This window comes from Papio anubis, chromosome 9, assembly GCF_008728515.1.
Source record: "Papio anubis isolate 15944 chromosome 9, Panubis1.0, whole genome shotgun sequence".
NCBI classification, from domain to species: Eukaryota; Metazoa; Chordata; class Mammalia; order Primates; family Cercopithecidae; genus Papio; species Papio anubis.
Window position 1 is genome coordinate 19847311 of NC_044984.1, and position 25197 is coordinate 19872507.

Sequence of the window (25197 nt, forward strand, 5' to 3'; positions counted from 1 at the left end):
TCTTGATCAACAATGAACAGAAACCTCATCAGTCTTTCCCAAGGACCGTGGCCCTTAACGTCTTGGGTGCCCCTTGGAAATCACAGAAAGTCAGCTGTCCTGGCTATGTGGAACTCTCATCCCAAGAGCCACTTTGAACTGAGTAAGAAGCTCACCTGTGCTTACTGCATTTGTCCCAACTTCTCCTTGTATAAACTCACCCCAGCAACACAGGATAAGGATATAGATGCTTCTAGTTTGTTCTTTTGTGTTAAATGTTTACAAGGACCTCAGAACTAAAGCCTGTTCTCTGGAGGAAATAAAGAAAATATGTTTGGAGGTGCCTGAATATGAAAAAAAATTATTGAGGCTTGTTTTGTGATGTATCATATGATCTACATTTGAGAATGTTCCATGTGTTGATGACAAGAATGTATATTCCGCAGTTCTTGGGTAGAGTGTTCTGTAATCTCTGTTAGGCTCATTTGTTCTAGAGTGTAGTTTAAGTGCATTGTTTTTGTTGACTTTCTCTCTAGATCATCTGTCTAGTGCCGTCAGTGAAGTTTTCAAGTTCTCCACTGTAATTGTGTTGCTGCTGCTGATTTCTTAGGTCTAGTACTAATTGTTTTATGAATCTGGGAGCTCCATTGTTAGGTGCATAAACATTTAATATCTTTTTGTTGGATTGATTCTTGTAACATTATATAATGATCTTCTTTGTCTTTTTTTTTAACTGTTGTTGCTTTAAAGTCTGTTTTTTCTGATATAAGAATAGCTCTTTCTCACTTTTGGATTTCCATTTCCACAGAATATCTTTTTTCACCTCTTGACCTTGAGTTTGTACGCATCCTTATGTGTTATCTGAGTCATGTGAAGACAGTAGCCAGTTAGTTTGTGATTCTTTATACATTCTGTTAATCTGAATGTTTTAAGTGGAACATTTAGGCCATTTACATTCAACATGTATATTTAGATGTAAGGTATTGATCCATTCATCATGTTAATTGTTAGCTAGATACTTTTATTCTTAATTTTGTGTGTGTGTGTGTGTGTGTGTGTGTGTGTGTGTGTTTATAGGCCCTGTGAATTTCAAGAGGTTCAGTTTCGGTGTATATCAAGCTTTGTTTTTTCAAGATTTAGTCCCCTTTTAAGCACTTTTTGTAGAGCTGGTCTGGTAAGAACCAATTCCCTCAGCATTTGTTTGTCTGAAAATGACTTTATTTCTCCTTCATTTATATAACTTAGTTTTAATGAATACAAAATTCTTGTCTGACAGTTGTTCTGTTTAAGGAGCCTGAAGACAGGACCCAAATCACATCTGGCTAGTAAGGTTCCTCCTGAGAGGTCTGCTGCTTCTCTGATAGCTTTTTCTTTATAGGTTACCTAATGCTCTTAGTGTTGTCTTAGGGATCTTAGAAGTCTTTCATTCATTTTGACTTGAGATGCCTGATGGCTATATGCCTTGGCGATGACCTTTTTGTAATAAATCTTCCAGGAATTCTTTGAGCTTCTTGTATTTGAATATTGAAATTTCTAGCAAGGTCAGAGAAGTTTCCTCAATTATTCAACAAAATATGTTTTCCAGACATTTAGTTTACTCTTCTCCCTCTGGAACATCTATTATTCTTAGATTTGGTTCTTTTACATAGTCTCATACATCTTGGGGACTTTGTTCATTTCTTTTGATTTTTTTTCTTTATTTTCGTCAGATTGGGTTAATTCAAAGACCTAGTCTTTGAGCTTTGAAATTTTTTCTTCTACTTGTTCTAGTCTATTGTTGAAAGCTTTCACTGCATTTTGTAATTCTCTGTGTCTACATATTCAGGAGTTCTGATTGGTTTTTCTTTAAGACACCTATCATTTTATAAAATGAGTATATAATAGTTGACGAGGGATACTGAGCTCAATACCAGAAGTACTGGGTCCAAGAGACAAAGGTAAAGTTGAAGACAGGTTCATGATGATTTCAGGTTACAGGCCTTTGAGTGCAGGAGCTTATACCTCACTTCTTAAAGCATAGTACAGGTGAATGACTTAAAAATTATGTCAAAGTCTACCATTTTGAAAACTTTGACGTACTTTAAAATGTTGTAATATAATGATAATTTAAGGGAAAAACTTATGACTGAATAAGTTTTAAGTTTTATTTTTTAAGTAAAGCACCTTAAACTTTGTCAGTAACCAAATTCAAAGACACAAGCAACTGCTAGGATATCACAAAAGGGTGGGATTTTGACAGTAAATTTGATTCTAATAAATCAAATTTAAAAGCACAGAAATGCACAGAAAACACAAATGACAAACACTTTAAAAATTTAAGAGGAATTGGTCGGGTGCAGTGGCTCACACCTGTAATCCCAGCACTTTGGGAGGCCGAGGAGTATGGATCACGAGGTCAGGAGTTTGAGACAAGCCTGGCCAACATGATGAAACCCCATCTCTACTAAAAACACAAAAATTAGCCAGGCCTGGTGGCCAGTGCCTGTAATCCCAGCTACTTGGGAGGCTGAGGCAGGAGAATCACTTGAACCTGGGAAGCAGAGGTTGCAGTGAGCTGAGATCATGCCACTGCACTCTAGCCTGGGTGACACAGCAAGACACCATCTCAAAAAAAAAGAAAAAAAAAAGAGGAATTAGTCATATGAAGTTTATTTTGCCAAAGTGACTACTGATAGGGATATAATTGCCTGTGATTAGTCAACACAGAAAAAAATAAAAATACAACATCAAAAACTTTATAAAGTAGTTATCATAATGTAATAAAATAATATTTTAAATATTTTATTTAAATATTTTAATTTATTTAAAATGTTTTAATATTTGTTATTTAAATATTTTATTTAAAATATTAAATATTTTATTATATATTTCATCATGTAATTAAATATTTTAAAATAATATCATAATGTAATAGAATAAAGTAAAATTAAATAAAACCAACATAGATTTACAAACACTAGAACTTTTACTTTTTAAAGGTATAAAGCTAATATTTAACACAGATTTAAATCTTTAGGCTGGGGTACACAATCAAGTGCTTTATATTCACTCCATAATATATATCTTAAACTTGGCCTAAATGTATTATACTGAGGTAGCGGGAAGGGCCTTGGCCCTTAATTCTGTTTCTGCTTTAGCCCTAGTACCCAAAAAAACACCCAAACAATGTGTAAATGGAGCGTGTGAATGTAGTTAATGTAGTTTGTTTCTCTTATACAAAGAGAGACAAAAAAGATGAATCAATAGTGGTGTTTCAAATTCCATTAATCTTCAATGTTTTGACAAATATTCACAAACACATAATCATTGATTTCTTTGAACCCTTACCATGACCCTTTGAAGTAAATAAGTTAAATATTCTATATTTTCCTCCTATTAATAATGAAATTACAGTTCAGTGAATTGTGTTACTGTTCCATCTTGGTTAAGTTATTAAGCAAAGCAAACAAACAGACATCAAAAAGCAAAACAAACAAACCAAAAAATGACTGGATCCATATCTTTTGATTTCAAAGCACGCTTTCGTTTCTTGCAGAACATATATATCAAGTCCATAGATGGTTTTCTACTTTTGTCAAGAAGAAAATAGTATAGTGAGTAGGAAGTATAAGAAAATAAAAGGAGAAAACATAAGACATAAAAGGTATATATGAAATAAATTGAATAATAAGGAGATTAGTTTTCCTGAAACGGACCAGGAAAGTGTATTCTAATCTTGTGTATTATATTTATAATACTTAAATTCAATTCAAAATTAAAATAGAAACTATGGAAACTGAAAGTTAACTATAAAAAAGCACACAAGTATTCTAGCCAGAATATTTTCTAAGCAGTTGTATCTTCTGAATATGAAAAGAAATAATTATATTCAGAAATTATGATTAATTAAAAGAGTGTATATTTTGTCACTGAAGGGCAGTAAAAAATGTTAATGGTCATTTCTGTAAGATATTTGAAAGAAAAGAAGGTCATATTATTTGTATGATTCAACTGAAATAGTTTTACCTTTCAATAAAATAAATTAAATAATGTACTATGTCATTAAATTGATGTAAACCTATAGTTTACTTTGAATAAAAATGTATGTAGGTCAATTTGAATAAAAAGAAATCGAGACATTTCCATTTATTATTTTTCCATTAGCATTATTGTTGTGTGTTTATCAGGAAAATGTTTTCTTCATTAAGAATATTGTGATCTACAGAAAATACTCAGTTTAAAATATCAACAACTATAAATTTAGTAATCATTAAAAAGAACTTTAAAGAAGACTTTATGATCTTATTAACAAATTAAAATACTTAGGAGAAATTTGAAAAAAATCCTTCCAAAGGTAACAGTGACATGATAATACAGATACTCTTAAGAGAAAAATGAATAAAATATATGGATATACATGTAGACATACTGATATGCATGGAAACACTAACATATCTATCAAGAATAATCATATTCTATTATTTTTAATAATAAAATAAGAAAAAACAGCATTTAATATATTTTCTTCAATGTACTTGGCTGTGTTTTTCTACTTTGGATCATTTATTTAAAAAATCTTGAAATAGTTTTACATAGGGAAAACTCTGAATAAAGCAATAATTGAAACCAATCTGTTGATAAACAAATATTTCAAAATTTTTTCTAACCTCAGTTTTTATCACATATTTTGATCTAAAAAATGTTCCAGTCTATATCATGAATAAGATGTAAGAGAGATACAAACCAAATTCCTACTAGGATAAATAAAGCTTAACTAAAGAAATGACACTGAGTCAAGCATTAAAATTTATCAGGATTCCCATTGCTATAAAGGGAGGGAAGCAGCAGATTATACACATAAACCCAGGGAGAGTTGACAAGGTTCTAACTCAGGATAATTAGGAGATGAAGAAATGGTAGGTTATTATATTAGATCCATAGACTATTTTGCCTTTTTATGTATAGTATTTGTGTTCCCATCCCCATTCTGCTTCAGGTCAGTTTTTGTTTCTCTAATTATATAACTTTGCATCTCTAAACTTTATTATTCTTATTTGCATAATGTAGAGAGTAATCTATGACATGCAAAAATTTCATGGACTTTAGGTCTTATGTTAAGTCTTTAATCCATCTTGAGTTAGTTTTTGTATAAGGTGTAAGGAAGGGATCCAGTTTCAGCATTCTGAATATGGAAAGCCAGTTTTCCCAACACCATTTATTAAATAGGGAATCCTTTCCCCATTGCTTGTTTTTGCCATGTTTGTCAAAGATCAGATGGTTGTAGATATGTGGTGTTATTTCTGTGGCCTCTGTTCTGTTCCATTGGTCTATATATCTGTTTTGGTACCAGTGCCATGCTGTTTTGGTTACTGTAGCCTTGTAGTGTGTTTTGAAGTCAGGTAGCTTTGTTCTTTTTGCTTAGGATTGTCTTGGCTATGCAGGCTCTTTCTTGGTTCCATATGAAATTTAAAGTAGTTTTTCCCAATTCTGTGAAGAAAGCCAATGGTAGTTTGATGGGGATAGCATTGAATCTATAAATTACTTTGGGCAATATGGTCATTTTCATAATATTGATTCATCCTATCCATGAACATGGAATATTTTTCCATTTGTTTGTGTCCTCTCTTATTTCCTTGAGCAGTGGTTTGTAGTTTTCCTTGAAGAGATCTTTCACATCCCTTGTAAGTTGTATTCCTAGGTATTTTATTCTCTTTGTGGCAGTTGTGAATGGGAGTTCACTCATGATTTGACTCTCTGTTTGTTATTAGTGAATAGGAATGCTTGTGATTTTTGCACATTGATTTTGTATCCTGAGACTTTACTGAAGTTGGTTATCAGCTTAAGAAGATTTTGGACTGAGACGATGGGGTTTTCTAAATATACAATCATGTCATCTGCAAACAGAGACAATTTGACTTCCTCTTTTCCTAATCGAATACCCTTTATTTCTTTCTCTTACCTGATCGCCCTGGCCATAACTTCCAGTGCTATGTCAAATAGGAGTGGTTAGAGAGGGCATCCTTGTCTTGTGCTGGCTTTCAAAGGGAATGCTTCCAGTTTTTGCCCATTCAGTATGATATTGGCTGTGGGTTTGTCATAAATAGCTCTTATTATTTTGAGATACATTTCATCAATACCTGGTTTTTTGAGAGTTTTTAGCATAAAAACCCTAGAAGAAAACCTAGGCAATACCATTCGGGACATAGGCATGGGCAAAGACTTCATGACTAAAACACCAAAAGCAATGGCAACAAAAGCCAAAATAGACAAATAGGATCTAATTAAATTAAAGACTTCTGCACAGCAAAATAAACTACCATCAGAGTGAACAGGCAACCTAAAGAATAGGAGAAATGTTTTCAATCTATCCATCTGACAAAGGGCTAATATCGAGAATTTACAAGGAACTTAAACAAATTTACAATAAAAAAACAACCCTATCAAAAATTGGGTGAAGGATATGAACAGACACTTTTCAAAAGAAGACATTTATGCAACCAACAAACATATGAAAAAATGCTCATCATCACTGGTCATTTGAGAAATGCAAATCAGAACCATAATGAGATACCATCTCATACCAGTTAGAATGACAATCATTAAAAAGTCAGGAAACAACAGATGCTGGAGAGAATGTGGAGAAATAGGAACGCTTTTACACTCTTGGTGGGAGTGTAAATTAGTTCAAACATTGTGGAAGACAGTGTGGTGATTACTCAAGGATCTAGAACCAGAAATACCATTTGATCCAGCAATTCCATTACTGGGTATATACCCAAAGGATTATAAATCACTCTATTATAAAGACACATTCACACATATGTTTATTGTGGCACTGTTCACAATAGCAGACTTGGAACCATCCTAAATGCCCATCAATGATAGACTGAATAAAGAAAATGTGACCCATACACACTATGGAATACTATGCAGCCATTAAAAAGGATGAGTTCATGTCCTTTGCAGGGACATGGATGAAGCTGGAAAGCATCATTCTCAGCAAACTAACACAAGAATAGAAAACCAAACACCGCATGTTCTCACTCATAAGTGGGAACTGAACAGTGATAACACATGGACACAGGGAGCATCACACACTGGGGCCTGTTGTGGGGTGGGGGGTGGGGGGAGGGATAGCATTAGGAGAAATATCTAATGTAGATGATGGATTGATGGGTGCAGCAAACTACCATGGCACATGTATACCTATGTAACAAATCTGCACATTCTGCACATGTACCCCAGAATTTAAAGTATAATAATAAAAAAAGAGACTGAAAAAAATTTTTCATGGGCACTAGAAATAATATGCACAGAATAAGTGGGGTAGTTCCTAGAAAATATTAAATTCTGTATAATAAAATGATTAATGCTCATGCCCATTCTGTATCAATTGGGAAAAAAAATGTAAAGTGGAGAGTAGGTGTTAAATTGTTTTCTGTGAGTAAAATGATGTAATTCTTCTCCTGTATCTCTTCTAGCAAACAATTCAAAAGCTGAATGCTTTTAGTGAATAAATTTATTAGGAAAATTTGAAGAATTGCCAAGATACATATCACAGAAAAGTATAAATTAAGACAGTATGCACACAATATCTATCCAGAAGATCTATTGTGAGCTAACATCTTGGTTACACATATTTATTTCACATATTCCAATTTTATTTTTCATTTTCATAGCTTACTTCTTTTGGTAATATTCACTTTATTTTCTTTTACTATGACATTGTTTTCCTTTATATCAAAGAGAATAGTTAGAATAGTTCTTTCAAAATTCTTATTCAGTGATTCCAACATATGTGCCATCTATGGGTTGGTTTTTATCGATTGTCATTTCTCATGAGAATATCTCACATTTTCCTAGACTTTCTTATGTGGATAATTTTGAACACTGTTATATTCTTCCAAAGAATGTTATTCTTTAGTTAGTTAACTAGTTAGTTAGTTAGTTAGTTAGTTAGTTAGTTAGTTAGTTTCTTTGTTTTATAAGGTATTTAACTTTGGTGACTTGGAATTGCAAACTATGTCTTGGTGTTTTAGTCAGCTCAGGCTGCTAAAACAAAAACATCAACATATAAATCTGAGGGATATGCAAACATTTAGTCCTTAACAGATGGTAATAAAAACAATGACAATGAGTGAGTTTGCCCAGAAAAAGTATATAAAGTAAAAAGAGAAGAGTGTCTGAAACAAATTCCTGGAAGAACAGGGAATAACCAGAATAACACAATCCCTGAATACTTGGGAGGAATGATGCAAAAAATAGGATTTGAGTCATGCAAGCGTAGTCAACGCTAACCTTATACTGGAAAGGACACAAGGGAGACAGAGTTATGGGAAAGAGAAGGTTCAGTATGGCAGGAGAGCTATTTTTTAAAATAAAACAAACTGGAAAATGGATTCATTGTATCTTTTTTAGTAAATTTCACAACTATTTCCAGGCAAATCTCTCTCTTGAGCTCCAGACTTGTCTTAGTTGTATCTACAGGATACGCATTTATTTTTATTGTGTCTACTGGATACATGCTTGTTTTTAGGCATGTCAAATTTGACTTATGAAAAGATAATTTCATTTTCTTTATTGTCAAGTCTTCTTTTTTCCTGTATTTCTCGCCTTAAATAACAGCTAAAATAATAAATAATAACTTAATAATAACACCTTAAATAATAGCTAAAATAAAAATTTATAAGAAAAGTGTAATGGACTGAATATTTGTGCCCTCCTTGCCAATTACATGCAGTTATCTAAAGCAGAAATCCCAAAAATAAAATGAGATTTTTCATGTGGTTCTCCTCTTAAACTTCTTCCTAGTATGTCTAATAACTTTGTTTTCCTCTCCCTGTCTCTGCTCACTTTTTTTTTCTGAACTCAGCTTTCTAACAGATTTCTTTGCCGTAATTTAATCTTTCTCATGGCTGCCAGAATTAACACTCAAAAATTAATTTTGTTGTGATGCATATAAAAATTCATATTGACCTCCAAATGTTTGTCATATTTCTATCATTACACTCCCCTTTGCCAGATACTCTTTCTGTTTTCCAACTAGTCTGTGCTTGCACTTCTCAGAGGCTATTCATATGCTTATTTTGTTTTTAAAAATTTAATTTCTTCTTCAGCATTGAAGCTTCTACTATCCCCTAAAAACTTAGCTCAAATGTCACCACATTTGTAAAAACTTTAACCTATAAAGGCAGAATGTGTCACTTTTCCCTGTCAAGTCATAACATTATAAACTTATGGCAATTCCATTACTCAATACATATTATATTGTCATTATTGGGTTGTTGCTCCTGAGAGATTATTAGTTCATTTAGGGCATTTATTATGCATTATTTATTTTTGGCTTTATTCCTCTATAGTTGTCTCAGTTCTGAGTTTAGAAGAGTAACTGTCATATTGAAGTTGCTCAATAAATGTTTGTTGAGTAAATCAGTTGAGGTTCAGATGGGTTAACTGGGTTAATTAAATCTGTACATGTGACAAAGTAGAAGCTTTAACTGTCTTCTGACTGTAAGCCCAGAAATTTTACCATGTTACATTAATGACCAGCTTACTGTGACTGCAGGTAAATAGAGACATTACCTCCTATCTCAATGCCAGTGTCTCTTCCTGCCAGTGACACATTAAAATCTATCTGATAATTGTGAACATTTGTATCGCTGTTTTGTTTTTATTTGAATAAACTTAAAGCAGAGAGCTGGAAGTTGGAAGCTCACAATTTTAATAAAAATAGAAATTTATCAAGCTTACTGTGAAGCTAGCACTTCATGTTCCTGGAGGTATTTAGAAAGCCTCACATATGCAAAGGGTAGTACATTCACTTATAAAACGCCTGAGAAGACCATAAGCTTTTACCTAAGGCTGATCCTCAGGCTCAGCACAAGGGTAACCAAAGGTAGAAGAATAAAAAAAAAAAAAAAATAGCTAAAATAAAAATTTATAAGAAAAGTGTTATGGACTGAATATGTGTGCCCTCCTTGACAATTACATATTTAAACCCTGATCCCAAGGTGTTGGTATTTGAGGCCTTTGGTAGGTAAATAGATCATGAGAGAGGAACCCTTCATGATGGGATTTGTGCCCTTAGAAAATGTCAGAGAGCTAACTAAATTTTTCCCTCCCTGTGAGGGTACAAGTAGAAGTTAGCTGTCTTCAACCTAAAAGAGGGCCTTCACCAGAATTCAACTATGTTGGGCCCTTGATCTCAGACAACCCAGCTTTCAGAATTATGAAATATACATGTTTATTGTTCAACCCATTTAGTCTATAGTAATTTGTTATAGCAGCCTGAACTTACTAAAACTAAAGTTCAGTGGAAAATTTAAGCAGGTAGAATACAGAATCATCAAATTTTAAGATAGGTCAACTGAAAATTTCAGTCTGAGAAGCAAAAAATATATATATATGAAGAAAAGTGAACAAAACCTAAGGACTTGTCATATACCATCAGGTGAACCAGTGTACAAATTACAGGGATTTCAGAAGGAGAATAGAGAGAGAAAAGGGAAAAAATAATATTTGAAAAATGGGATGGCTGAGAACACCACAAAGTTGATGAAAGACATAAATCTCAACAGCCTAGAAGCTTAAGGAACTCCAAGTAAAAAAACTGAAAGAAATTCACTTTGAGATACATTATAATCAAACCACTAAAAGTCAAAATAATAATAATAATACAGAATATTGGAAGCAGCTAGAATGGGAATCATCATGTACAAGTGCTCTCCCATAAGATTAATAACTGATTTCTTATCAGAAACTATGGAGACCATTGGATGATATATCTAATAAGGAGCTGATATTAAAAATCTACAAAGAACACTTAAGACTCAATCGTAAGAAAACAGCCAATTATAAAATGGGAAAAAGATCTGAACAGTTACACCTTACTGATGGGCATATACAGATGGTAAACAACTATATGAAAACATGCTCAACATAGTATGTCAATGGTGAATTGCCAATTAAAACAATGAGCTTTCATTTCATATATTAAAGTGAGTCACATTCCAAACACAAAAAATGACAAATGCTGGCAAATATGAGGAGCAACCGGAACTCTCATTTATTGCTGGTGGGAATGCAAAATGGTAGAGCCACTTTGTAAAACAATCTGATGGTTTCTTATGAATCTAAAGACAGGCTTACTATACAGTCCTGCAGTGTTAGACCTCAGTATTTACCCAAATGACTTGAAAACTTACATCCACATCAAAGCCTGCACACAAGCATTATAGCAGCTTTGTTCATGATTGTCATGACTTAAAAGCAACCAAGATATCTTTCAATAGGTGAATAGGTAAACAAGCTGTGGTACAGTCATACAATAGAAATTTTTTTAGTGATTAAAAAGAAATGGGACATCAAGCCATAAAAATACATGGAAAGACATCCAAAACGTAATTGTAAGCAATAGAAGCAAATCTTAAAATGTATGACATTTTAAGATTTCAAATATATGAGATTCTGGAAAAGAAAAATCTATAGAGAGGAATGTGCTCAGTAGTTGCCAAGTGTTTGAGGGAGAGAGGAAGAAAAAAGAAACACAGTGCAGAGGATTTTTAGGTAAGGGAGACTATTCTTTATGATACAGTAATGAAGAAGACATATCAATATACATTTATCAAAATCGATAAACTGTACAGCACATCAAATGAACCCTAATGTAAAATATGCTCTTCAGTTAATAATAATGCATCAAAATTGGTTCATCAATATAAACAAATGTACCCCACCAATAGAAAGTAAACATAATAGGGAAAACTACGTGTGGAAAGAGGGAATATGTGGAAGCTCTCTGTAATTTATGGTCATTTTTTTCATTGCTCTAAAAAATATAGTCTATTAAGTATATTAAAAATCTTCAAGAAAATACTAGCCAATTAATTCCAACAGCACATTTAAAAGATTGTACACCATAACAAAGATGGATTCATCCTGGAAATTTAAGCGTGATTAAATATATGAAACTCAAAGTAATGTAATACATTAAGCAAAGAAAAAAGCCACATGACCATCTTACTAGATGCATTTGACAAAAATCCAACATGCTTTCTCAATACAACCACCCAGAAAACTAGGAATATGAGGGACCTCTCTCAACATGATAAGAGTATTTATGAAAGATCTTCAGCTGGCATCATATTCGATATTGAAAGACTGAAAGTGTTCTCCCTGTAATTAAAAACAAGACAAGAATACTCATTTTTACTAACGCTATTCAAGATTGTTCTAGAAGTTCTAGCCAGAGCCTTTAGACAAGAAAAATAAACAAAAGGCATTCAAATTAGAAAGAAGGAAAACTGTATTTACAGATAACATAATTATACGTAAAGAAAAGCCCAAAGAATCCACAAGAAGTCTATTAGAGCTAATAAATAATTAAAGCAAAATTACATAGTAGAAAATCACACACACACATATTACTTGTGTTTCTGTACACCAGCAATGAGCATTGAAAAATAATTAAAGGAGTAAATCTAACATCCAGTGTTTATAGATTATAAAATTTAGTATTGGTGAAATGATAATACTATCCAGATTTCTCTACAGATTCACCACAAATTCTATCTTAATCCCAACAGCCATTTTTTTTTTAAATTACAGACATGGAAAAATCAATACTGAAATTCATGTGAAATGGCAAGGGTACCCAAATAACCAAAATAATATTGAATAAAGAACAAAGTTGAAAAAAAAAAAACATTTTCAAACTTTTATTTTAACTTCAGGGGTACATGTACAGGTTAGTTATGTAAGTAAATTGTGTGTTGCCAATGTTTGATGTACAGATTATTTTATCAGCTAAGTAATAAGCATAGTACTTGATAGGTAGTTTTTCTATTCTCTGTATTCTCCTAACCTCCACCCTCAGGTCGGCACAGTGTCTATTGTTCCCTTCTTTGTAATCCATATGTACTTAATTTTTTGTTCACACTTATAAGTGAGAACGTGCAATATTTGATTTTCTGTTCCTGTGTTAGTTTGCTCAGGATAATGGCCACCAGCGTCATCCATGTTGCTGGAATAGAATTGCTGGGTCAAATGATAATTCATTTTAAGTTCTTTGAGAAATTGCCAAAGTGCTTTTCACAATGTTTGAGCTAATTTACATTCCCACCATCAAAGTATAAGTGTTCCCTTTTCTTCACAACCTCACCAGCATCCGTTATTTTTTGACTTGTTAATAATAGCCATTCTCACTAGCATGAGATGGTATCTCATTGTGGTTTTGATTTGCATTATCATATTTTATTTATCTATTCATTTGTCAATGAACATTTGAGTCGCTTCTACCTCTTGGCTATTGTAAGTAATGCTGTGATGAACATGGGTGTGCGAAAATCTCTTAAAGATCCCAGTTTGAATGTCTTTGAATATATACACAGAAGAAGGATGGATGGCTTCCATGGTAATTCTACTTGTGACTTTTTTGTGGAAACTACAAACTAGTTTCCATGACGGTAGCACTATTTTACATTTCAAACAACGAACACAGTGGATCCAACTTTTTCACCTACTTACTAACTGGTTATTTTTCTTTGAATAGTGAGTGTTCTGATGAGTGTGGGGTGATAGCTCGTGGTGGTTTTGATTTACATTTCCCTTATGATTAGTGATGTTGAGCATCTTTTCATATGTTTATTGGCCATTTATTCACTTTGTTTGGAGAAATGTTTATTCAAGTCCTTTGTCCATTTTTTGATTGCATTATTTGTTTTTTGTTGTTGTTAAGTTGCAGAAGTTCCTTATATATTCTGAGTATTAACTCCCTATTCAATATAGGATTTGCAATTATTTTCTGCCATTCTAAAGGTTAAATTTTCTTCTTGTCGTTTCTTTTTATGTGCAGAGGTCTTTAAGTTTGATGTAGTCACATTTGTCTGTTTTTTATTTTGTTGCCTGTGCTTTGGGTGTCATACTCAAGAAATTATTGTCAAATCGAATGCTCTGAAGCATTTTCTCTGTATTTTCTTCTAAGAGTGTAAGGTCTTACATTTAGGCATTTAATCCATTTTGAGGTAGTTTTCGTATATGGTGTAAGGCAATAGGTCAGCTTCATTCCTTTGTATGTGGATATCCAGTTTTCTCAACACTGATTGTTGAAGAGACTGTTCTCTCCTTATCATGTAGTGTTGGCACTCTTGTTGAAAATCACTTATCCATATAGGCAAGAGTTTATTTCTGAACTCTATTCTATCCCATTGTTTTATATGACTGTCTTTATTTTAGTGCACACCATCCTAATTACAGTTGCTCTGCAGTGTATTTTGAAAACAGGAAATATGAAGCATCCAACTGTGTTATTCTTCAAGATTATTTTGGCTACACAGGGTGCCTTTGAATTCCTTGTAAATTTTATATTTGTTGTTTCTATTTCTATACAAATGCTGGCTAGGTATGGTGGTTCACACCTATATCCCCTGGGATTTGGAAGTCTGAGGCTGGAGGATCACTTGAGGCCAGAAGTTTGAGACTAGCTCTAGCACAAGCAACATGGCAAGATGCCACCTCTTAAAAGAAAAAAAATTAGTTAGGCATAGTGATGCACAGCTGTAGTACCAGCTATTCAGGAGGCTGAGGTGGAAGGATTGATAGAGCCCAGGAGGTTGGAACTGCAGTGAGCCATGATCACTCCATTGTACTCCAGACTGGGCAACAGAGCAAGATTTTGTAGAAAAAACTAAAATTCAAAATTAAAAAAATTAAATGGCATTGAAATTAAAATCTGTAGATGAGTTTGAATAGTATGGATGTTTTAACAATACTAAATCTTCCAATCTATAAGAATTGAATGTTTCCCATTTATTTGCATTTTATTAATTTGGTAATATTTAATAGGTTTCAGTGTAAAAATCTTCGCTTTGTCATTTAAGTTTATTCCTAAATGTTTTATCTTTTTGTATGATCTAGTGAGATTTTCTTAATTTCCTTTTGATATGTTCATTGGTAATGCATAGAAACACTTCTTAATTTTGAATATTGCTTTGTGTCCTGCAACTTTGCCAAATGTGTTTATTTTTTCTAAATTTTTTGGTAGAATCTTTACATATAAGATGATGTCATCTGTGAACAGAGATAATTTTATTTCTTTTCCAATTTGAATGCATTTTATTTCTTTTTCTTGTTTAATTTATCTTCCTAGAACTTCCAGCACTAGATTGAATGAATATTAATGTTAGGAGTAGGCATCTTCTCAAATGTTATTTTCTGCATTAATTGAGATGACCATGTGGTGTTGTCCTTCATTTTGTGAATGTGATATATTATGCTGATGTAATTTTGTATATGAAACCATTCTTGTATTTCAGGTATGTATTTTGCTGGATTGTGATGTGATTTTTTTTTTAGTATGCTGTTGAATTCAGCCTACTAGTATTACATTTAGGATTTTTGTATCAATATTCATCAGGAATATTTGTCTGTAGTTTTCTTTTTTTCTGTCGTTATGTTATTTCGGTATTAGGGTAATTCTGGCCACATTAAACGAATTTGGGAGTTACTTTCACATGTATTGGTGTTACTTATTCTTTAGGAGTTTGGTAAAATTCTCTAGTGAAGACATTGGCTACTGGTTTTATCTTTTTTGGAAGTATTTGATAGTGCATCAATGTCCTAACTAATTATAGTTCTACTCAGATTTTTAAAATTGAATCATAATTCAATTTCAGTAGGTTGTATGTTTCTAGGAATTTATTCATTATTCTATGGTTTCCAATTTGTTGGCTTATAATTGTTTGTAGTCATCTCTTATAATTCTTTTTAATTTCTGAGACAGCTGTTGTAATGCCTCCTCTTTCAGTTCTAATTTTAGCTATTTAAGTCTCTCTCTCTCTCTTCTTATTTTAGCTAAAGGTCTCTCAATTTTGTTGATACATTCAAAAGACTAACTTGGATTCATTAATTTTTTTCTGTTGTTTTTGTTTATTTTCTATTTTAGTTTGTTCTACTGTAATGTTGAATATATTCTTCCTCTCTTAATTTTGGATTTGTTTTTCTTTTCCTGGTTCCTTGATGGATACAGTTATATTATTTATTTGAGATTTTTCTTTTCTTAGTATCAATTTTTAGACTTTCCCGTTAGTGCTGCTTCCGCTGCATCACATAAGTTTTGGTTTCTTGTGTTTTCGTTTTTTCTCAGATATTTTATTAATTCTTGTTATTCCTCCTTTGACCCATTGGTTGTTTAAGAATGAATTTTTAAATTTCATTTATCTGTGGATTTTCTTGTTTTATTTCTGCTTTTAAGTAGTAGTTTCATTGAACTGTAGCAGAGAAGATACTTAATATAATTTCAACATTTTTAATTTGTTAAGATTTGTTGTGTGGGACAAGGTGGTCTATCTTGGAGAATGTTCCATTTCTGCTGGAGAAAATATTTATTCTGTTGTTATTTGATAGAGAGTGCTCTATTTGTCTGTTAGGTTAATTGGCCTATCATGTTCAAGTCATTTGATTCCTATGATAGTCTCCCTGGTTGTTCTGTATATAAATGAATGCAGGATATTGAAGTATCATTATTATTATTGTCATATTATTATGTTACTGTCCATTTTTCCCTCAGTTGTATCTATGTTTGTTTCATATATTTCATTGCTTTAGTTTTAGGTGCAGATCTATTTATAATTGTTGGCTCTTCCTGGTGAATTGATAATTTTATGCTAGTATAATGTCCTTTGTCTCCTGAGACAGATTTTGTCATAAAATCTCATTTTTCTGATATAATTATGGACATACCTGCTCTCTTCAGGTTCCTGTTTGCATCAGATACCTTTATCTGACTTGTCGTTGCATCTTTTTAAAAAAATCATTCTTCAGATGGAGTGTGTAATCCATTTAATCTTAAAATAATTACTGATGAGGAAGGACTTACTTTTGCCATTTTGTTTATTACTTTCTGTCTTATAACTTCTTTTCTCTCTCTTTTTCTCTCTTGGTGTCTTCCTTTTGGTTATATTATCATTTTTTTTTTTTTGCTGTGATGTGTTTTTGTTTAGTTCTCATTTTCCTGTATAGTCACTTTTCTTTGTGGTTAATATTTTAATTACATAAAATTTTAAAATTATAATAATTTCAAATTGATAACTTTAGTTGTATTTAAAAATTTGACTCATTCAAATTTCTATCCCCTCTCACTTTATGTTGTTAATGATGAATATTACCTTTTTGTGTACTTATTAACAGAGATTTACAATTACTTTCATGCTATTTAAAAAATTCTATATCAGATTTGTGTTATTTATCCACTTACATTACAATATGGCCGGATTCTATATTTGTGTATGTATTTACCCTTATCAGAGAATTTCACTTTTTTGTGTGATTCTCTTTTGCTGTTTATCATTCTTTTCCTTCAACTTATAGTATTCCCTTCAGCATTTATAAGTCTAGTTGTGATTATCTCTCACACTTTTAGCTAATCTAAGAAAATGTTGATTTCTCCTTCTTCTTTTTTTTTTTTTTAAGGTCAGTTTTGTTAAATATTGTACTCTTGGCAGGGCATGATGGCTCAGGCCTGTAATCCAGCACTTTGGGAGGCCAAGGGGGGGGGTGGATCACCTGAAGTCAGGAGTTCAAGACCAGCCTGGCCAACATAGTGAAACCCCCATCTCTACTAAAAAAAAAAAAAAAAAAAAAATTAGCCGGGTATGGTGGCAGGCACCTATAATCCCAGCTACTCGGGAGGCTGAGGCAGAAGAATCACTTGAACCTGGGAGGCAGAGGTTGCAGTGAGCTGAGATTGTGCCATTGCACTCCAGTCTGGGAGACAAGAGTGAAACTCCATATCAATAAATAAATAAATAAATAATAAACACATACATACTTATATATGTGTATGTGTAGATAGATAGATAGATAGATAGATAGATAGATAGATAGATAGACATAGATAGATAGATAGTACTCTTGGCTTGCAGGTTTCACTGCCCTCCACAGTTCATTAAATATGTTGTCTCACTCCCTCCTATCTTGAAAGATTTCTTTTAAGAAATATGCTGGTACTCTGTGAGATGCTTCTTGTACTTTTGGTAGCTTTTCTGTTGCTGCTTTTAAGATTCTGTTTGTCTGTGACTTTTGACAGTTTGACTACAATATATCTTGGTGGGGATCTCATTAGATTGATCCTATTTGGAGTTCTTTTGAGATTCTTAAATTTTTAGGTTTATTTCTTTCCTCAGATTGGAAAAATCTGGGGCCCTAATTTATTCAAATAGTTCTCTGCACCTTTCATTTTTTCTTCTCCTCTGGTACTCTCATAATGCATACATGGTTCTAGTCAATGGTGTTCCATAATTACTTTAGTCCTTATATTGTTTTTTCTTTTTCTTCTCTGCTACAGTAATTTTCAAAGTTTTGTCTTTGTGTTCACTAATTCTTCCTTTTCATCAAGTCTTCTGTTGAGTCTCTAGTCAATTTTTCAATTAAGTTATTTTATTATTTGATTCCAGGGTTTCTGTTGGGTTCTCTGTAGTTACTACATCTTTATTGATATTCACATTTTGTTCATTGGTTATGTTTCTAATTTCATTTAGTTGTTTACCTGTGCTCTCTTTCAATTTATTGAGCATACTTGACAGTATCTTGTCATCTGGCAAGATCTATATCTTCATTTCTTTCGGGTCACTTTCTGGAGATTTAATTTGCTCCTTTGAATTTGTAGGCGTCTCTCTTTCTTTACAGGCCCTGTTATTTTTTTTCTTGACAAAATACTCCAAAATGGTAACCGACCAACATTCACAGACTTTGCACTCCAATGTTCTATAGGGAGAACTTTTCCCACTCTACCTGGCTATCCTCGCAGGCTTTTCTGGGTAGGCGTTCCTTTTTGTGTGTTTTGGGCTTGTGTGTGTAATATTTTATTTGAAAAGTCCAAAAAATCAATGAATCCAGGAGTTGGTTTTTTGGAAAGATCAACAAAATTGACAGACCACTAGCAAGACTAATAAAGAAGAAAAGAGAGAAGAATCAAATCCCATCTAATTAAAATGATAAAGGGATATCACCAATCAATCTCACAGAAATACAAACTACCATCAGAGAATACTATAAACACTCTACGCAAATAAACTGGAAAACCTAGAAGAAATGGATAATTTCCTGGACACACTTACAGTCTTCCCAAGCATTCAAACCAGGAAGAAGTTGAATCCCTGAATATAGACCAATAGTAGGCTCTGGAAATTGAGGCAATAATTAATAGCCTACCAACCAAAAAAAGTCCAGGACCAGATGGATTCACAGCTGAATTCTACCAGAGGTATAAGGAGGGAGTTGGTACCATTCCTTCTGAAACTATTCCAATCAATAGGAAAGAGGGAACTTCCCAACTCATTTTATGAGGCCAAACATCATCCTGATAAATACCAAAGCTTGGCAGAGACATTAACAAAAAAGAGAATTTTAGACCAATATCCCTTGGATGAACATCGATGCAAAAATCCTCAATAAAATACTGGCAAACCGGATTCAACAACACATCAAAGCTTATCCACCATGATCAAGTGTTTCATTCCTGGATGAAAAGGCTGGTCTAACATTCAAATCAATAAACATAACCGCGCATATGTTGAGAACCAAAGACAAAGAACCACATGATTATCTCAATAGATGCAGAAAAAAGGCTGCATGTTCAACAGCCCTTCATGCTAAAAACACTCAATAAATCTCGTATTGATGGAACGCAGACCAAAATAATAAGAGCTATTTATGACAAACCCACAGCCAATATCATACTGAATGGGCAAAACTGAAAAAAATTCTTTGAAAACTGGCACAAGACAGGATGCCCCTCTCACCACTCCTATTCAACATGCGTTGAAGTTCTGGCTAGGCAATTAGGCAAGAGAAAGAAATCAGGTGTGCATCAGTTAGGAAAAGAAGAAGTCAAATTCGTCCCCTGCAGATGACATGATTGTATATTTAGGTCCCATTGTCTCAGCCTCCAAAATCTCCTGCTGATAAGCAACTTCAGCAGGTCTCAGGATACAAAATTAATGTGCAAAATCACAAGCATTCTTATACACCAACAACAGACAAACACAGAGCCAAATCATGAATGAACTTCCATTCACAATTGCTTCAAAGAGAATCAAATACCTAGGAATCCAACTTACAAGGGATGTAAAGGACCTTCAAGGAGAACTACAAACCACTGTTTCAGTGAATAAAAGAGGACACAAACAAATGGAAGAACATACCATGCTCATGGGATAGGAAGAATCAATATCGCGGAAATGGCCATACCGCCCAAGGTCATTTATAGATTCAATGCCATCCCCATCAAGCTACCAATGAGTTTCTTCACAGAATTGAAAAACTGTTTTAAAGTTCATATGGAACCAAAAAGAGCCCAGATCTCCAAGACAATCCTAAGTCAAAAGAACAAAGCTGAGGCATCACGCTTACCTGACTTCAAACTATATACTACAAGGCTACAGTAACCAAAACAGCATGGTACTGGTACCAAACAGAGATATAGACCAATGGAACAGAACCGAAGTCCCTCAGAAATACCACATCTACAGCCATCTGATCTTTTGACAACCTGAGAGAAACAAGAAATGGGGAAAGGATTCCCCTATTTAATAAATGGTGCTGGAAAATTGCCAATAGCCATAAGTAGAAAGTTGAAACTGATCCTTTTCCTTACTCCTTATACGAAAATTGATCTAAGATGGATTACAGACTTAAATGTTAGACCTAATACCATAAAAAAATCCAGAGGAAACCTAGGTAGTACCATCTAGGACATAGGCATAAGCAAAGACTTCATGTTCAAAACACCAAAAAGCAACGTAGCAAAGCCAAAATTGACAAATGGGATCTCATTAAACTAAAGAGGTTCTGCACAGCAAAAGAAACTACCATCAGAGGAACAGGCAACCTACAGAATGGGAGAAAATTTTTGCAATCTACTCATCTGACAAAGGGCTAATATCCAGAACCTACAAGAACTCAAACAAATTTACAAGAAAAACCAACAACCCCATCAAAAAGTGGGCAAAGGATATGAACAGACATTTCTCAAAAGAAGCATATTCATACAGCCAACAGACATATATGAAAAATGCTCATCATCAATGGCCATCAGAGAAATGCAAATCAAAACCAATAATGAGATACCATCTCACACCAGTTAGAATGGCGATCATTAAAAGTCGGGGAAACAACAGGTGCTGGAGAGGATGTGGAGAAATAGGAACACTTTTACACTGTTGGTGGCGGGATTGTAAACCAAATTCAACCATTATGGAAAACAGCATGGCGACTCTCAAGGATCTAGAACTAGATGCACCATATGACCCAGCCATCCCATTACTGGGGATATACCCAAAGGATGCACCATGCTGCTATAAAGACACATGCAATGCATGCTTCTATTGCAGCACTATTCACAATAAAGGTAAAGACTTGGAATCAACCCAAAATGTCCATCATCAGTGACAGATTGATTAAAATGTGCACATATACACCACATGGAATACCATGCAGCCATAAAAAGGATGAGTCTTGCCCCTTTGTAGGACACATGGATGCAGCTGGAACCATCATTCTTGTAGCAAACTATCACAAGAACAGAAAAACCAAACACCGCATGTTCTACCAGGTGGGAACTGAACAACGGTGATCACTTGGACTCAGGAAGGGGAACATCACACACCGGGCCTATCATGGGGAGGGGAGGGGAGAAGAGATGGATGGATAAGACTAACGATGAAAATACATATAATGAATCTCCATGGCACATGTACCCTACAAATTTTAAAGTATAATAATAATAAATAAATTAAAAAAAAAAAAAAAAAAAAAAAAAGAGTGCTAGCTTGCTGGTTTCTACTCAAGATCCTCCCTCTGGTTCATGATACCGTGACCCCCTCTAGCACCACAGTAAATTATGGCAGTAGAGCTGCACTTAATCTTTCTGTGGTAGTGCAGATTCTGATGTACATTTAATTGTCTTTGTTCTGAGAGATAAGCCCAACTTGCTTCTCCATTCCTGTGGCTACTTGGATATGGGAAGGCAGATACCAGTTCTTGGGCAGGGGGAGAAGGCGAGAATCTCTCATTTCTCTAATTATTAAGGTATGAATCCATCATGAGAGCTCTACTCTCATACCAAGTACCCCTAAAAGGTTCCATCTCCAATTATCATCACACTGGAAATTTGAGCTTTAACATATGAATTTGGGGGGAACACAAACATGCGGTTCAAAAATGGGTAATATTTTAATAGTAGAGCCAAAGGAATTCTTATGGATGTAGATATGAGCTGTAAGAGAAAGGATGAATCAATACATTTTGTTAAAATGATATTAGAAATTAAAACATCTACAACCATTACATCTCACACTGATACAGTCACTTGTGTTGGTCATAAAATGCCTCTTTGCCTCCACAAAGTTCTATTTTTCAGCTGGCTTCTGGAAGTGCTACCTTTGCGAATGTACTGCCGTTCCCCTCCCAGTTAGCCAATGCTATTCACATGGAAATAAAGAATAGCTCTGTCTATCAAAATGTTTATATGATTCTTCTCCTTATTTTTCTGTTAATGTGATACATCAGGTTTATTCTGATTGCCGAAACAGCCTTTAATTCATAGAATAGGTCTGTCTTGGTCGCAATGTATTATCTTTCCCCCCTGCTAAATATCACTGAATTTGATTGGCTTATATTTTATTTAGCCAATCAATTTTTTTTTGCCCCTATGCTTTTCAGAAAAATTCCTTGGTAATTTTATTTTCCTATAATGTCTTCATTGGGTATGGGTATCAAGGTGATACTGGCCTCCTAAAATGAATTGGGAAATAATTATTCTTTTCTTATTACCAGAAATAGTGTTGTGGGATTGACATAATTTACTTCTTGAACATTTCATATAATTCACTCATGAAGATATCTAGTCCTAGGGTCCTTGTAGGGATTTATTTTTAATGGTAAGTTCAATTTCTTTTATTATTATTATTATTATACTTTAAGTTCTAGGGTACATGTGCATAACGTGCAGGTTTGTTGACCATGTACACTCTGTGCCATGTTGCTGTGCTGCTGAACCCATCAACTCGCCAGCACCCATCAACTCACATTTACATCAGGTATAACTCCCAATGCAATCTCTCCCCTCCCCTTCCCCATAATAGACCCCGTGTGTGATGTTCCTTCCTAGTCCAAGTGATCTCATTGTTCAGTTCCCACCTATGAGTGAGAACATGTGGTGTTTGGTTTTCTGTTCTTGCGATAGTTTGCTGAGACAGAATAAAATAATTTCGCAAAAGTCACTACCTACTTTAATAATAACAATAAAATCTCTTGGCAAACTAGAAACAGAAAAGAATTTATCTTTTAAATAATATTGATATACTCTAAACATATGAATGGCAAAGCAAAAAACCTCAGTCACAGAAGAGTATACAGTGTCTGTTTCCATTTATAAAAATGTAAAAACAGGTAAAACTAATCTATGCTATTAAAAGTCAAGAGATTGGTTAATCTTGCAAAATATGGGCTTCTTAGCTGCTAATCATGTTAAGTTTATTGGATGGATATGTTTAGTTTGTGAAAATCAATCAAGCTGTCCACTTTATGATGTATACACTTTCCTGTAAGTATATTTATTAGACCTCAATAATCAGACTATGGGAATGATACAATGATGCCTTTTATCATCACTTCTAGTAAATATTTACTAGAAATCACAGGTCATTCAATGAGGTAAGAGTAAAAACATCATTAAGAATTGGAAAGAAAAAAATAAAAGTATCATTTTTAATAAGGGACATGATTGTTCACAAAGACTATCTAAATAATGTTCAGAAAAACAACTTAGAATAAGCAAATTAAGAAATTTTACTAGTTACATGGTCAATGTACAAAAATAAGTTGTATTTCTTATAGCAGCAATAATAAAAAATAAAATTAAAAAAAAAAGAATAGCTCACCATCATGGCCATCTGAGAACAGTGTCTAGTTTCCTATAAATCAGTTAATGAAATTAGTTTAAAAATAGCAACCTTAACTACACTCCTCTAACAATCAAATGCTGTAACCAAGTTAGAAAATCACGCTTTAGTAGTGTACTGATAATATTATAAGGCTGAGAAGTTTCAACTTGTATAGGGAAAAATGGGTATGCTTTTTATGATAAAAATAATGTTTTCAAGTAAAGAAGAAAAACTGTTTTAATTCCATGTACCTATAAACATCATATAGTTCTTTGATTAACCAATTTTCCTTTTTTCTTCTACTGTTTTTAGATGTTCTTGGCAGCCCTGTCATTCAGCTATATTGCTAGAGCACTAGGTGGAATCATTATGAAAATGTCCATCACTCAAATAGAAAGGAGATTTGACATATCTTCTTCTCTTGCTGGTTTAATTGATGGAAGTTTTGAAATTGGTAACTTTTTTTTTTTTTTTTTGTATTTTGATAACCATACTTGCGTAAGTTAAAAAACAAACTGTTTATGCATGCTTTATACCACTGGGTCTGAACTAGGTGTAAATTTGTCTCTCATGGGCAATTTGGCAATATGTTAGGACATTTTTGTTGCCATAAATGGGCTGGGGCAGGGAGGATGCTACTGGTACCTAGGGGTAGAGGTCAGGGATGCTGCTAAACACTATGCAATGCGTAAGACAGACTTACCAACAAATAACTATCCCTCTCAAAATGTCTATAGTGAGGGTGTTGAAAAACTCTGATCCTACACAAACTCATGGCTTGCAAATTAACTTTTTCGGAAGCTTTATCTCCCTTGTCTCAAGGTGCCCCAGTGTGAAGAAAGGTTGAGGGAGGACTATAATTCTTCTGGTTTTAAGTGGAGAGGCTGCATAGGAGCAACCTACGCTAGGTTCTAGTGTTTAACTGTGTACAACATTGGGGGTTTAAAGTCTTTTTTTTTTTTTTTTTTTTAACGTTGAAGATATTGCTTTGATGTCATCATTTTAATTTGGATTTCTCCAACAATAGTGAGGTTTTATATAATTATTGAAAATAGGTTTTTTTTCTTCTTTTACCCACTGCTAGCTCATAGCCTCTGCTGATTTTCCCTTTTTCTTTTCACTTTCTAATTATGTGGAGGGACCACCAAATTGTCTATTATATAGACTGCATATATTTCCTACAATTTCTGTTTCTATTTTAACTGTATTTACACAATGCTTAACTAATGACTAAAATGTAATTGTCAAAGGAAGATTTATCTCTTTATATGAATTCAGAATGTTTGTCATTCAAAGATAT

General features: G+C 33.6%; 1 protein-coding gene across 1 annotated transcript in view; it reads left to right on the forward strand.

Annotated features, from left to right (window-relative positions):
* Positions 1 to 25197, forward strand: part of SLCO1B3 (solute carrier organic anion transporter family member 1B3) — a 109999-nt gene that overhangs the window by 22703 nt on the left and 62099 nt on the right. Inside the window, exon 3 of the mRNA XM_003906088.4 lies at positions 24210 to 24351. Within this exon, the coding sequence (XP_003906137.3) occupies positions 24210 to 24351 (142 nt within the window). The remainder of the gene's footprint in view (positions 1 to 24209; positions 24352 to 25197) is intronic.